Source organism: Sceloporus undulatus, chromosome 4, assembly GCF_019175285.1.
Source record: "Sceloporus undulatus isolate JIND9_A2432 ecotype Alabama chromosome 4, SceUnd_v1.1, whole genome shotgun sequence".
In the NCBI taxonomy this organism is placed as follows: Eukaryota; Metazoa; Chordata; class Lepidosauria; order Squamata; family Phrynosomatidae; genus Sceloporus; species Sceloporus undulatus.
The window spans coordinates 35827103-35841954 of NC_056525.1; the positions used below are offsets into that span (position 1 = coordinate 35827103).

General features: G+C 38.1%; 1 protein-coding gene across 1 annotated transcript in view; it reads left to right on the forward strand.

Annotated features, from left to right (window-relative positions):
* Positions 1–14852, forward strand: part of PTPRT (protein tyrosine phosphatase receptor type T) — a 771767-nt gene that overhangs the window by 514338 nt on the left and 242577 nt on the right. Inside the window, exons 8-9 of the mRNA XM_042464568.1 lie at positions 9572–9868; positions 11461–11570. Of these exons, the coding sequence (XP_042320502.1) occupies positions 9572–9868; positions 11461–11570 (407 nt within the window). The remainder of the gene's footprint in view (positions 1–9571; positions 9869–11460; positions 11571–14852) is intronic.

The window sequence follows — 14852 nt, forward strand, 5'->3', positions numbered from 1 at the left end:
TACCTTTAAATGTATCCAGTTTGTCAACTGTCACATTTCCAGAGATTAAATATGTCCTGTATGAAAATGAATTTTCTTTTATCTCCCTTGAATACCACTTATCCCACATCATTAGATGATTCTGGAGTCTAGCTTTATGAGCACCAAACACTTGAATAAAGTTGCTGTTTCAGTCCTGTAATCATTTACAGTTTTGGTTGTTCTGCCTCTTTGATCATCCTGCACAAGGATAGTATTACTGTTTTGTGTCCCACTGTCTCCCTTCTTGTGGCTGGGTATTTATCCAGTACCCCGTCATAGGGGCAGTGTTCATGTGTACCCATTTCTGGTGTGTATGTTTAATGGGATGAAATTCATCCTCTTCCCACCTTATCTTTTCTTACCATTTTTGTACTGTTCAAATGTATGCAAATATGTCCATATTTTTTAAAATTGTACATATGACTTTAACATATTACTCTCTCCAACAAATGATACTTAATAGTGCTTTATGCACATCTGAAATATGTATATATATTTTGGAACAACTTTCCAATGAACTCATTTCTTGCAAATATTCCCCCATCTGTCAGTCAGTGTGCAGACTCTGGAAGACAAATTGTTTCTAGGCAATGGTCAGTCTGAGAAAGTGCAAACTGCAAAACAAAAGGAGGAAGAAGTCCAATGGAACAAATTCCCTTCATATCCTTAATTCGTTCTCAGGGTAGCACTCAAGGGGTTCTGCAGAGTTTCTATTTCTGTATACAGCTATATATGCCACAGCTGTGGCTTACAGAAACTAACTATGGGAATGGAAGGCAATGGAAAACTAATTGTTAAAAGAGCCAGCAAGGAATGAATCCTGAGTATTTCTGCAAGCGCCAAGCTTACTAAAACATCTACAATGGAATTATTAAGGAATCATCTTGCCATGAGATGATTCCATTGTTATCCCAAGTAGACGTGGGATGGCCATCTGTTGGGAGTGCTTTGATTGTGTATTCCTGCATGGCAGGAGGTCTCTTCCAACTCTATGATTCTGTAGTTCTAGAGTAGATGCACTGCATCAATGATGGAATGTTGACTCAACTTTTAACTAAATTCCATTCATTCAGTAGGTCTTTTCTAATTCCTCTAGAATACAAACCATTGAATATTACTTCTGGCAGCCATACACACACACACACGTGCGCTTTAAGATTATTATTTATTTGATTTATGTTCTGTCTTCCTTTCAAAACTGTGATTCAAGGAAGCTCACAATATAATTAAAAAAAACAATTACATATTTTAAAGTTCCAGTAAGTTATGATACTCTTTTACGCTATTTTAGATCTGATCCTAACCAACAAGGTTGACTTGGTTAATGGGGTGCAAGTGGTGGGATCATTAGGTGGAAGTGACCATGTTCTCCTGGAGTTTGTTATACAGTGGAAAGGAGAAGCCAGGCATAGTAAAACACACATTCTAGACTTTAGGAGAGCGGATTTCAGTAAACTTAGAGAAGTATTGAGGGCAATTCCATGGCCAGAAATACTAAAAGATAAAGGAGTTCAGGACGGATAGGACTTTCTCAAAAGGGAGATACTGAAGGCACAATTTCAAACAGTTCCAGTGAGAAAGAAAAACGGGAGGTGTCTCAAGAAACCAGGATGGATGACTAAGGTACTTTCAACCGAGCTAAGTTTGAAATGGAACATGTATAAGAAATGGAAAAAGGGGGAAATCACGAAAAAGGAATTCAAAGAAATAGCAGGCATGTGTAGGGGTAAAGTCAGAAAAGCTAAAGCGCAGAATGAACTCAGGCTTGCTAGAGAGGTTAAAGACAACAAAAAGGGCTTTTTTGAATATGTCCACAGCAAAAGTAAGAAGAAGGAAATGGTAGGGCCACTGCGTCGAGAGGATGGCAAAATGTTAACAGGGGACAGAGAAAAGGCAGAATTACTCAACACCTTCTTTGCCTCAGTCTTCTCAGAAAAGGAAAAGGGTGCTCAACCTGAGGATAATGGAGCAGAGGACAGAATAGGGGAATTTCAGCATAGAATAAGTAAAGAGATAGTAGAGGAACACCTTGTTAATCTAAATGAATTTAAGTCTCCGGGACCAGATGAACTCCATCCAAGGGTATTAAAAGAACTGGCAAATGTAATATCGGAGCCATTGGCAATAATCTTTGAAAACTCCTGGAAAACAGGAGAGATCCCAGCAGACTGGAGGAGGGCAAACGTTGTCCCCATCTTCAAAAAGGGGAAAAAAGAGGATCCCAACAATTATCGTCCAGTTAGTCTGACATCAATACCAGGAAAGATCCTGAATCAGATCATTAAATAAAGAGTCTGTGAACATCTAGATGGCAATTCCATAATCACAAAAACTGAACATGCATTTCAGAGAAACAAGTCATGCCAGACAAATCTAATCTCTTTCTTTGATAAAATTACCAGCTTGGTAGATGAAGGGAATGCTGTGGATATAGTATATCTTGATTTCAGTAAGGCCTTTGACAAAGTTCCCCATGACATTCTTGCAAACAAACTTGTAAAATGTGGACTAGACAAGGTAACTGTTACATGGATTTGTAATTGGTTGACTGGCTGAACCCAAAGGGTGCTCAACAATGGCTCCTTTTCATCCTGGAGGGAAGTGACCAGTGGGGTCCCACAGGGCTCTGTCCTGGGCCCAGTGCTACTCAACATCTTTATCAATGACCTGGATTACAGAATTGGGAGCATACTTATCAAATTTGCAGATGACACCAAATTAGGGGGAATAGCTAATACCCCAGAGGACAGGATCAAGATTCAAAATGACCTGAATAGACTAGAAAGCTGGGCCAAAGCTAACAAAATGAAATTCAACACGGAGAAATGTAAGGTATTGCACTTAGGGCAAAAAAATGAAATGCACAGATATAGGATGGGTGACACCAGGCTGAATGAAACTACTGTGAAAGGGATCTAGGAGTCCAAGTAGACCACAAGTTGAACATGAGTGAATAGTGTGATGCGGCAGCTAAAAAGGCCAATGCAATTTTAGGCATTCATCACTAAAAGTATAGTGTCTAGATCAAGAGAAGTAATAGTGCCACTGTATTCTGCTTTGGTCAGGCCCCACCTGGAATATTGTGTCCAGTTCTGGGCGCCACAATTCAGAAAGGACATTGAGAAACTGGAGCGTGTCCAAAGGAGGGCAACAAAAATGGTGAAGGGTCTGGAAACCATGCCCTATGAGGAACGACTTAGGGAGCTGGGGATGTTTAGCCTGGAGAAAGGAAGGTTAAGAGGTGATATAATAGCCCTGTTTAAATATTTGAAAGGATGTCATGTTGAAGAGGGAGAAAGCTTGTTTTCAGCTGCTCCAGAGAACAGGACCCGGAACAATGGATGCAAGCTGCAGGAAAAGAGATTCCACCTGAACATTAGGAGGAACTTCCTGACAGTAAGGGCTGTTCGACAGTGGAATGCACTCCCTCGGAGGGTGATAGAGTCTCCTTCCTTGGAGGTCTTTAAACAGAGGCTGGATGGCCATCTGTCAGGGATGCTTTGATTTGGATTTCCTGCATGGCAGGGGGTTGGACTGGATGGCCCTAGTGGTCTCTTCCAACTCTACAATTCTATGATTCTATACACAGAGAGAAAGCTAAGGTTAAAATATTTATTTATTGTTTATTTAAAGTATTTCTGTGTCTTGTCTCAGCCCACAAGGTCTCCTGAGATCATGAATAAATAAAAATGAATTAAAACAATACAGAGATTAAAAAATTTAAACACATTAAAATGAATCTTTAAACTTTCCTGAAAGCAGTCTAAAAACAACCCTAGAATCCTGTTTTATAACAGATAAAAAGCAAATTCAGACCCTGAATGCAATGCAGAATAGCACTGATTTGGCTGCCTGGAAGAAATTAAAAGAGATGGAACTTCACTGGGTAGGGAGTTCCGCAGTCGAGACGCTGCTACAGAGGAAGCCTCCTGTTATGCGTACCCACCAACCTAACTTCATAAGGTGTTGGGACATGCAGCAGGGCTTCCTCTGAAGTTTCAAACCTCTGGCAGGCTCATATAGGAGGAGGTGTTTCGTAAGATATTCCAGTCATTTAAGGCTTTGTAGGTCAACATCAGCATCATAAATTGAGCTCAGAAGTAAATTGGAGGCCAATTTCTTGACTAATTTTATCCTTGAAGGAAGCAACAAATAACTTTATCAGTTATTTTCCTGCTGTGACCTCTTTCAATAGTGGGCAAAAAATAATATTGTGCAGAATACCCTGGTGGCGCAGTGCTTAAATGCCTGTACTGCAGGCACTCATTCAAGGTTGTGAGTTCAATACTAGCCAAGGGCCCAAGCTCGACTCAGACTTGCATCCTTCTGAGGTCACTAAAATAAGTACCCAGCTTGTTGGGGATAATTAGCTTACACTTTATAAACCACTTAGGGAGTGCTTAAGTGCACTGATAAGTGGTATAGAAATGTACTAGCTATTGCTGTTGCTATTGCAATTCTAGCCAGAAAATGCTATTTTCTGGGCAAAAGACCCATGTGCAAATTTTGTGCAGAGTAATTCCAGAACTGCAAATATTCTTGTCAGTCAAGGATTCTCCCCATCTGTGTTTCTTAACATTAAGTAATATATTTTTTAAAAAAACATTTTTTTGAATATTTTCACATTCTTTCCATCCTGAGTTCAAAATCATTTAAGTAACAATAACAATTTGAACAACATCAAACAATAACAACACAAATACCATAGAATAGTGTATGGGTTGGAAACCCAGTCTTTACTAGGCAGTTGGTTGCCTGAACAGAAAGACCCTTGAGGCTGACAAGTGGACAATAAAATGGTTGCCCTTCAACTTAATCTTTCCAAGAAGTGAATTTCAAATTCGGAGAGCTGCTACTGAAAATACAATTTCTTGTTACCCCCACCAACATCTTTCTGGAACAAAAATCTTATAAAGTAGCATATTCTGAGCATTGCCTAAAGCAAGTCACTATGCCTTAAAAAACTGCACCACCTGTAACAGGTGTCTTTTCGGGATACATCACTATGTTTGAAATAGCTGCAGCCATGACATCCCTGATTGTCATGAACTGTGTAAAAGAACAGAAACTAAAATACTGAAACTGGTTTTAAGATTATCTATATTTCTTTAAATGGGATGACAGATGAAGCCTGTTTGTGCATCTATGTGAGAAATATTTACTTTGTATGGTTAGAGGTTTGAGCAAAATTTGTCTTTGTTAAAAAGAGGCTGAAAATAAATATGACTATGTTGAGGCTTTGTGGGGAAAATGGATACATCAGTTTTACATCCAGAAATGACACACCAGCTGTTCAGCATATTTATTCCTTGTTCATAAGCAGAAGTTTTAAAAATAGTTTTGCTTGTTTTGTTCTACAAATTTTTTTAAATTGTTTCCCTTGCACAATATATGAGTTTAAAAATTATAGGATTATGTAGTTTTGTTGTTTGGTAGATTTTTAAAAAATGTTGTTTCTGAAAATTCATGATGTGAAAGGATGGATTAGCAAACAATATATTTTAATTATACTTGAAAATGGAGGAATCATGAGTGAACATGATATGTAATCATTCACTACATTATGCATGTCCATATGTGCATTAATAGTGAACAGTTGGTGAATATAATGGTTAAGATTTACCATAGATAGTTCTGAAAGGCATCCAGTAATAATGGATAAATACCACAGTGTTTGCACTCTCCCACAGACGTTTTGGTATTTATAAAATTCATATATGCACAAATGGACTTCTGGGAGGAGGTGCGTAATGCTTGCATTATTTCCTTTCTGACAGAAGACATAAACAGCAGATAATGGATTTGAAGTGTGTTGGAAAAGGCTAACAGAATGTCTCTCATTCTCTCTTCCCTCCCCGCTTTCTCCCATATGCATACATTTTACTTTGTATCTCTGTCTTAAAATAGAATTTATAGAGCAAGCCATCCTGGATAGCAATGAGAATTCCCTAACAGGATAGTTTTCCTACTTTGAAATAACCATGTATTTCTTCATAATAAAAAGCTGTGTATGGTAAGAGCCCTTAGACTTGTACTTTTAACCCTGTGCATCTTATTTTTTTATATACAGTTGTGAATGTGTGAGGTATTCTACTCCTATATATGATGAGTGTCCCTTGTTGGTGGGAAATAATTATATATATAAGCTCTAAATATGTAATTAGTTCCCTCCATTTTTCAAGGAATTGGAACACTCTTCATGCATTAGGATATATGTGCCTCTTCCCATATATGCATAATGAAAGCTGGGATACACTGGAGGGGATCTCCTCCATGCCATACTAGTGTGAACACTACATCATATGAGGGCAATGGAAAGTACTTTTATGATTTGTGTGCACCATGATGGGACATGTAAAATCATGCAACATACAGAAGACATATGCTAGCAACAGGAATGCCACAGAAAGGACTCTGCTGTGAAGCTCTGTGCAGGTTGCAGAGAAAAATTCCTCCCACACAGAAGCTGCTGGCTAGACAAAAAACTGGGAGACTGCTGAGTACTCACACAGAGGTTTTAATCTTTGTTTCAGTATATATAACAAATCATCAAAGTGCTTCACCAGATTCCTATGTACAATACAACCACCATACTGAGCATTCAGCTCTCACACATATATACAGTTTCCCCTCCTGGGATTTGAGTCCATCCCACTAGTGGTCCATCACCAAGTTTCCTGTCACCTGCCAGCTGTGACTGCAGAATTGAAACAAGCTGGCTTCACCTCCTGCCCTTCTGTCATCAGCTTCCTGTGACTCAGGACTGTTCTAATGTTGAGTCATCATGTCTCCGAACTGAACTCAGGTCACCCCTTCACCTTTGTTCGAGTTTCAGGCCATAACCACATCTATGACATTTTCTGCCCAGAGTGCACTTTACACACCATTCATGAAATGCCCTCTGCTCAGAGGGCACTGGGCATCAACAACATTTTTTTAAAAAGATAAATAAATAGGGATAGAAATAGCAGTAGCAAGTACACTTCTATACCGTTTATCTGTGCACTTAAGCACTCCCTAAGCAGTTTACAATGTGTAAGCTAATTACCCCCAGCAAGCTGGGTACTCAGTTTAGCAACCTCAGAAGGATGCAAGCCTGAGTCAACCCTGGAGCCCCTAGATGGAATCAAACTCACAATCTTGCAGTATGTGAGTGAGTGGTTGCAGTACAGCTATTTAGCCACTGCACAACCAGGGCTCCATATAAATGTGTGTGTGTGTGTGTGTGTGTGTGTGTGATATAATTCTTCACTAATTTCCTTCTTGAAGGAAGTAAGAAATAATTTTAGCAATTATTTTCTGCACAGAAAAAGCTGTTTCCTGTGTTGAAATGGTGTTTTCTAAGCATATCAACTATGTGTGAATTTTGTACAGAGACAGTCAGCATTTTCTACACATGAAACACTTTTCTGTGCAAAAAAGACTATTTTTATCTTAGAAATATTGGCGGACATCCTCTCGGTTATCCTCCATTAGAGTAGACCAAGTCAATAAATGGTTCAGCAGTGAGTCAGCACATAGATAAATCACAGTGATCCAATGGGCCTAACTCTAGTCAGAATTAACACCACGACTTACTATTTTCTACATAGAAAATACTGTTTTATGAACAAAACAATCACATACAAATTTTGCACAGAAATCATCTTGAAATATGAGGATTCTTGCCAGTTCAGAGTTGTTCAAAATGAAAAAAAAGTTTTCAACAATTTTTTGAATATTTTCAAATATTCTTTCTATCTCTTGATGTTTAAAGTATCACATGTAGAAGATACTTTGAGAATTAATCTCCTTCTCTTCTTCCTCTAGACACCTACACATGTTTTAACCATTTCTACTTGGTGATCTCTAACATATTTTGTGGGTTTAACTTGTTGGTCTGTTCCAACCTATTTAAATTATTTTTTTTTAAAAAAAACAAACATTTTATTATATAGATTTTTTTTTATATTTATTGTCTTGTTTTGGAAACTTGAATGGGCATGTCTTCTTTCTCTAAAAATATAGTACATCTTATTGGACAGTGGTATGGCCTGGGGTTTGGTTCCAGGACCCCCTGTGGATACCAAAATCCATGGATGTTGAGTCCTGTTATATACAATGGCATAGTAAAATGGTGTCCTTTATATACAGTGGCACAATAAAGTTTGCTTTTGGAATATTTATATATTGAATATTGTCACACTATGGATGGTTGTATCCGTGGACAAAAAATCCACTGATACGGAGGGCTGACTGTACTAGTATAAAGGACCATATAATCTCTCTCCAATCCAGTGAGGAGGAGGAAGACTGCTGAGGGAACCTGGTTGAATTACAAGTATAGGATGCCCCCAGAGGGCATTTTCCATCGTCGCCCCCAGACTGTGGAATGGCCTGCTGGATGAGATTCATCTACTTACATCCTTAGACAGCTTTAAAAAGGCTGTTAAGACGGATCTCTTCTGGCAGGCCTTCCCAGAATAGAGAACCCGGCCTCAAAAACGTCTGGGAATAAGATACTGCTGATCCCTTTGACTGTTTATTGATGTGATGTTGTTGACCTTTTGGTCAGTTTTTAACTTGGTTTTTTTTTAATTCTGCATTGGATGTAATACTCTTTTAACGAGGGGAGGGTACCAGGGATTTTATATGTTCTGTATTTTAACTTTGTTAGCCGCCCCGATTGTTCTCAGAGGGGCGGGATACAAATAATAATAATAATAATAATAATAATAATTATTATTATTATTATTATTACAAGTATTTTGTGTTTTCTTTCATTTAATTGTGATATATCTTGGTGTGTGATATTTTTGTTTTATTTTGTTTTTAAACACTTTCTGGGTGGGAATAAAGTGTTGATACTCATGCTGGGAATGGCCATTAAATGTTCTCACACAAGAGAAGCTCATATTTTTGAAACTATGAAAACTGCAGGAACAAAAACAGCAGCTACTAGCAACAGTTACTCTGTCTGGAGACCTCCTATATTTTGCAATTGCAATTGCAAGCCAGATAAAATGCTACAGTATGGAAATAAATTGTTTACCCCTTCGTAATCTAGAGTAAATCATGTCATAATCGAGAACTGAAGAAAATGCCCCTTAGTGTATTGTAGTAATTGTAGTTAACTCAGGCAAGTGACCTAACACCATCTGTCTGTCTATTTCACTGTCTGTTTTCCTAGATTTTTTTTTATAAGCACACTTTTCTAGAAACCTTAGTGTCTGGAAGCTTATAGCTTTTTCTACTATTAATTACTTTATTCCCTTTAGAGCGTCTAAGACATTTTTCTCTCTTCAAATTCAAATGCACATTCTGTTGTATGAAATTATAACAAGAAGGTAAATAATTGATTTTTCTTGTCCCAAAATGTATTACTGAGGCAGGCTGTTCTATCTAGTAATTCTTATTTCTTACCTAGTGACTCCTGATTTCTGGTGTCTCCTAAGTGGTGACTCCCAATTTTCTTCTATATAGTTAATCTTTTTTATTATCTTTCTAAATAATTTAAAGCTAAAAGTATATAGTTGTCGCTTATCTGAAGAATAATGTGTTTGCTCCACAGATCCAGTGCATGGCCCCCAGAATGTGGAAGTTGTTGACATCCGATCCCGACAGCTGACCTTGCAATGGGAGCCCTTTGGTTATGCCGTGACTCGTTGCCACAGCTATAACTTGACTGTTCATTACCAGTATGTATTCAACCAGCAGAAGTATGAGGCAGAGGAACTAATTCAGACATCATCACATTATACTTTGAGAGGACTAAGACCATTCATGACCATTCGGCTAAGACTGGCTCTTTCAAATCCAGAGGGCAAGATGGAGAGTGAAGAACTGGTAGTGCAGACTGAAGAGGATGGTAAGAGAAACAGTTTTTCTGGCTTAAAATAATGAAAATGAAAGTTAAGACAATCATTACACAGGGCGCACATTCACATGGAGACATACGTAGAATAATCAAGCCTATGACCAAATTTTCCATAAAAGTACAGACACTAAAATAATGTCCCCATAAATGTAATTTATATGAGCAATGACCAACACTACAGGGACTGAACCTGACTAGAAAAGAATCTTATCCCCTTTAGTTGAAGGAGAAGATTTTGGGTGGGAGGGAATATTGTTCTGGGAGAATCAAAATAGTAAGTGGTTAAGACATAGAGTGGATAATACATGCACTAAATGTTTATTTTAGCATGGGATTATCTCATCCTTACCCACCTAAAATTTAATGAACATTGCAATCTTGACTCTGGGGCAGCCATTTGGAAATGTGCACATTCAGAAAAGTGTTCAGAAAACACCCTTTGGTCAGTTTTTAAAAATACATACAAAAATCTTACAGCTAAAAAAGTGCATACTCAAAAATGTGCATGTTTTGAAAAGTTCAGCTCTAAAAATATATAATTTTTTGTACAGAAAAAGAAAAGAAAAGAAGGTTTACAACCTGAGATGAAGTGAGGATTGAAGATGTTTAGCAGCTAATATGTGAGAAGCTGAGCAAAACTGTGCAGGACAGATTCACCTGTCCCCATTATATATGTGTGTTGGTTGCAGAGCATAAGGAAAGATATTGCTATCCTTAACAAAACTGGTTTTCTAATGAAAACCTTCCATCTTCATAATTTATAGTTTATAATTTGTGACTCTAAGGTGTATGTAGAAATTAGCTGATTCATGACAAAAGGGAATTATCCTTCCCTTGAATGTCTCAATTTCTGTTTACTGACTTATAACTACAAGTTACTGGGCCTAGCAGCACCACAAGATAAGCAAATCAGTATTCATTACAACTATTTGCTGAAATGATAGATCAATTCCTCCACAGTCACAGTAGGTTTGTAGTCACACTCCTTGGAGTTAACAGGTTGTATGCTGATTAAATAGGTAAATCCCTCTGTTTAAGTCAGTAGCCCAGTAAGTGAAACATTATACCTGATCAAGGATTCTGTTTTCAATTACCAATTTCACTGCTTTAGAGAGGGAAAAAAGATCATTTCAGCACAAATAAATTAATAGTACCGCTATGTGAGAGATTTAAAACTCACATAAATAAGAGCATGTTAAAATGGAATACACAACTACATGAAGGATGTTTTAGAAGAAAACCCCAGGTTTTCTAATATCAGAGGTTCAATGTACATTGTAGAAATAATCCAGTTTGTGATCACTAACTGCCCAGGCTCAATTCTAGAGAATTCTGGGCACTGTAATTCTGTGAGGCATATAGCCTTCTCTGCTAGAGAGCTCTGGTGCCACAGTAAATTACAGTTTTTAGGATTCTCTAGCACTTAGCCATGGCAGTTAAAGCGATCTTAAACTGGATTATTTCTGCAGTGTGTGTTGGACCAGTCTTCCATGTAAGAAGCAATTACTGTAATGGAAAGAACTTTGAGAAGAAGAGAGGGTAAGATATTCAAACTTTACATTGTTTTCTCATGTCCTTCCTAGTTCCTGGATCTGTCCCCCTTGAGTCCATTCAAGGAGGACCCTTTGAAGAGAAGATATATGTTCAGTGGAAGCCACCAAATGAAACAAATGGGATAATTACACTCTATGAGGTAAGGGAATGAAGTTCATTTCAGTCTGTGCAGTAAGAGTATTGCCCTTCTACCCCCAATGGCAAATGTGATTTACAGTGAGCTGCTGTATCAGTGGACTAGCCACTCTCAGATTGGACCTCCTATAGATTACCTGGTCCCATATTAGTCAATGGCAGCATGTGCTGGTGGACTAATGTGAGTTTAAGCTCCCATTTTCCTCCACCTACATGACAGGGACAGACAGGGCAAGAACCAAACCACCGCAAAAGGGAAGGACCCGCTCTTTGTTTCTGTAGGCACTATTAGACTCTTGTTAATGTGATGCTATGCGACAAAAAGAATTGGTTGTAGATGAAGTGTCCAGGGCTTGCATCTAATGTTGGGTAGATATGCTGATGGACCATATGTGAAGGTGCTGGTAGCTAGAGGGAGCCAGTGGGACCCTAGCTAAAATTTCCTGACATTTGGATCCAATATCATAGTTAATTCCTCAGTAACATGGGTTGACTACTTTTTTTCTCCAGTTATCTTTGATTATACTCTTTAGAGCAAAGAAAAATAATGATTGTATTGTCAATTGCTGTTGACCTGGACTTATGGCATCCTTATGAATAAGAGACCTCCAAGTTACTGTATCATCAATGGCCTCGCTCATATCTTGCATCCTCAGGACTGTGGCTTTCTTGACTGAGCCTATCTATCTTAGCTGCAGTCTTCTTCTTTTCCTACTGTCTTCTACTTTGCCAAGCATTATTGTCTTTTCTAGTGAGTTTTATTTTCTCATGATATGTCCAAAGTATAACATTCCAGTTTAATCATCTTGATTCTAGGGAATGGTCAGGCTTGATTCAATCTAGCACCCATTTATTTGTCTTTATTGTAGTCCACAATATCCATAGAATTCTTCCCAGTACCACCTGTCAAATGGATTGATAATAGTCAGACTGATCTTGGATTGTCATTATGTATTCCATGTTCATTGAGAATACAAAAGAATGTGTGTAAGGGAGGAGTGGGTCATTTCAGAAGAGTGGAGGCACTTTCTGCCACATCCTTTTTCTGGACCACAGAGTCATTCTTGACACAACCAGTAGTAATGTTGTGTCAGTTCCACTCCTAGAAATCAGCCTAAATCTGCCCAGAGTTTTTGCATTTGGGTTTATGAGAAGCAGTGGAGAAAATATGACCACCATTTTGGGGCTGTTCATCAGCCTTTTTTTCTGCTCCCACCAAGGATTTTAAAAATTGTGAAGACTAGGGGTTTCAGTTCTGTACCCTCCCAGTGCTTGTGTAGGGAAGCCCTTTAAGTAGCTTATCATATTTATTTTCAGTGTAAATCATTCCCAAGTCCATGTGCTGAAAAGTAGGATAGTATGATAATAGGTAAAGAGCTAAAATAATAAAATAAAAGTAACAGAGGTATTGAAAAAATGTTGAACTTAATAAGGTATCCAAATAAAGACTTAGTAGCTCTCTTACACTGCTTGGGTTCTCACTCCTGCATCCAGGCTTTGAAAGATTATATGTGAATATTCAATTCCTCTATAGGTTTCTGCCTATAACTTTCTGGGAAGAGCCATTTGATAAAGAAAAAATATTTTTTAAGATTCAAGTTGATCTTATATGTTATGTTTCATTTTAGCCACTCTTATGCCTCTAGCAAGATACCAGTTGTTTGTGCTGTAAAAGTAGATAGCAGAGGATTGGGTGTTTCTAGCAAGATTAATGTGCTGAGTCTTTACCATCTGGAAACAAGATGTTCCAATGTGGTGCAAATAAAAACAAACAAACCCACAACTATGTTGAATAGTTTCAGCTTTGTGTGTGTCACTAAAAGGCTTCTGCAATTTGCCATTATTAGTCATCTCTGCACATAGGAAATCCCTTGTATGTCACTGTGTTGTACATTAGAGCGGAAGCATATGACAGAGGGAGAAGAGCTTGCAAGTATATCAAGACAGTTTTGTTTTTATCATTGGTTGTCATGAGTACCAAGCTGACAGTCTTTCAGAGTTGTGTTTCATCCATAGACCTGATGAACTATAAATTGAATCTTACCACAGTACAACCTTGCTTTCAGAGAATTTGCATGAACTGATGAGCAATTACAAGCAAACAGCAGTTACAACACTTAAAAAGGTAACATTTACTGTATGTTCGAAGAGACTGTTTGCTGTTTGAAAGGGATGAGAAATCTGTCAGTTTCATTTCTAAAACTGAATTTCTTATGTTTCACATGGCTTCCATCCCAAATATGAACACACTTTCCATTTTAGTCAATTCTTAAAGCAAGCAAGCAAACAAACAAACACAGGAATGAAATTCAGCCACATCACCACTGTCGAAGTTTCAAAGACTTTCTAGCATGGTGGATACTCTAGGAATATTTGATATCTGTATTAAGTAGAATGAGGCAGGACAACAGCAATATAAGGCTATAGTCTTGGGTCCCACTCCAGGAAAAAGATGGCATATAAATGAAATGAAATATATAAATAAAGTGTGCACAGGAGTAATTACAAAGAATGGTCTTGTAAGGTATAAAGAAGATATGCTCATGTATCAGAAAATGCAACATAGGATAGCAAAAGTGACAGACAAAAAAAAAATCAACCGACATTTAGCTGCAAATGTCCCCAAGACAGGGGTAAGCAGCTACATGGGAGCCAGGGGTTAGTTCCTCTCCCTGAGCACCACAGGTTGCATATCCCAGAGCAAGTCGTAACAGGAGATAACATCATATCACTCCCAGCACCATTTTGAGAAGAACTACAGAAGAAAACTGTAATATTTGGAGATATTATGCAGTTCTGGGATGCTTAAGGGGACAAGGTGGAGGTATTTTCATGTGTTTTAAGGTTGTTGTGCATCATTTGAGGCGGGGAAATTACGCCCAAAAATCACACTTTTTTCTTTAAAAGAGGGCCATTACACCCTTATAGAATCATAGAGCTGGAAGAGATCACAGGGGCAATCCAATCCAACCTCCTGCCATGCAAGAAATCACAATCAAAACACTCCCAATAAATGGTCAGTCAGCCTCTGTTTCTTCAAGGAGAGGATTTCACCACATCTGAGGCAGTGTGTTCCACTGTCAAACAGATCTTACAATCAGGAACTTCTCCCTGATGTTTAATGAAATCTAATTTCCTGTAGCTTGCATTCATTGATCCATGTCCTAATCTCTAGAGCAGCCAGCGGGGCAGGGGAGTTTGCTTCATTTTCAGTATGACATACTTTCAAATATTTAAACATGGCAACTCTCAGCCTTCTCCAGGCTAAACATGCCTTATTCAGTCT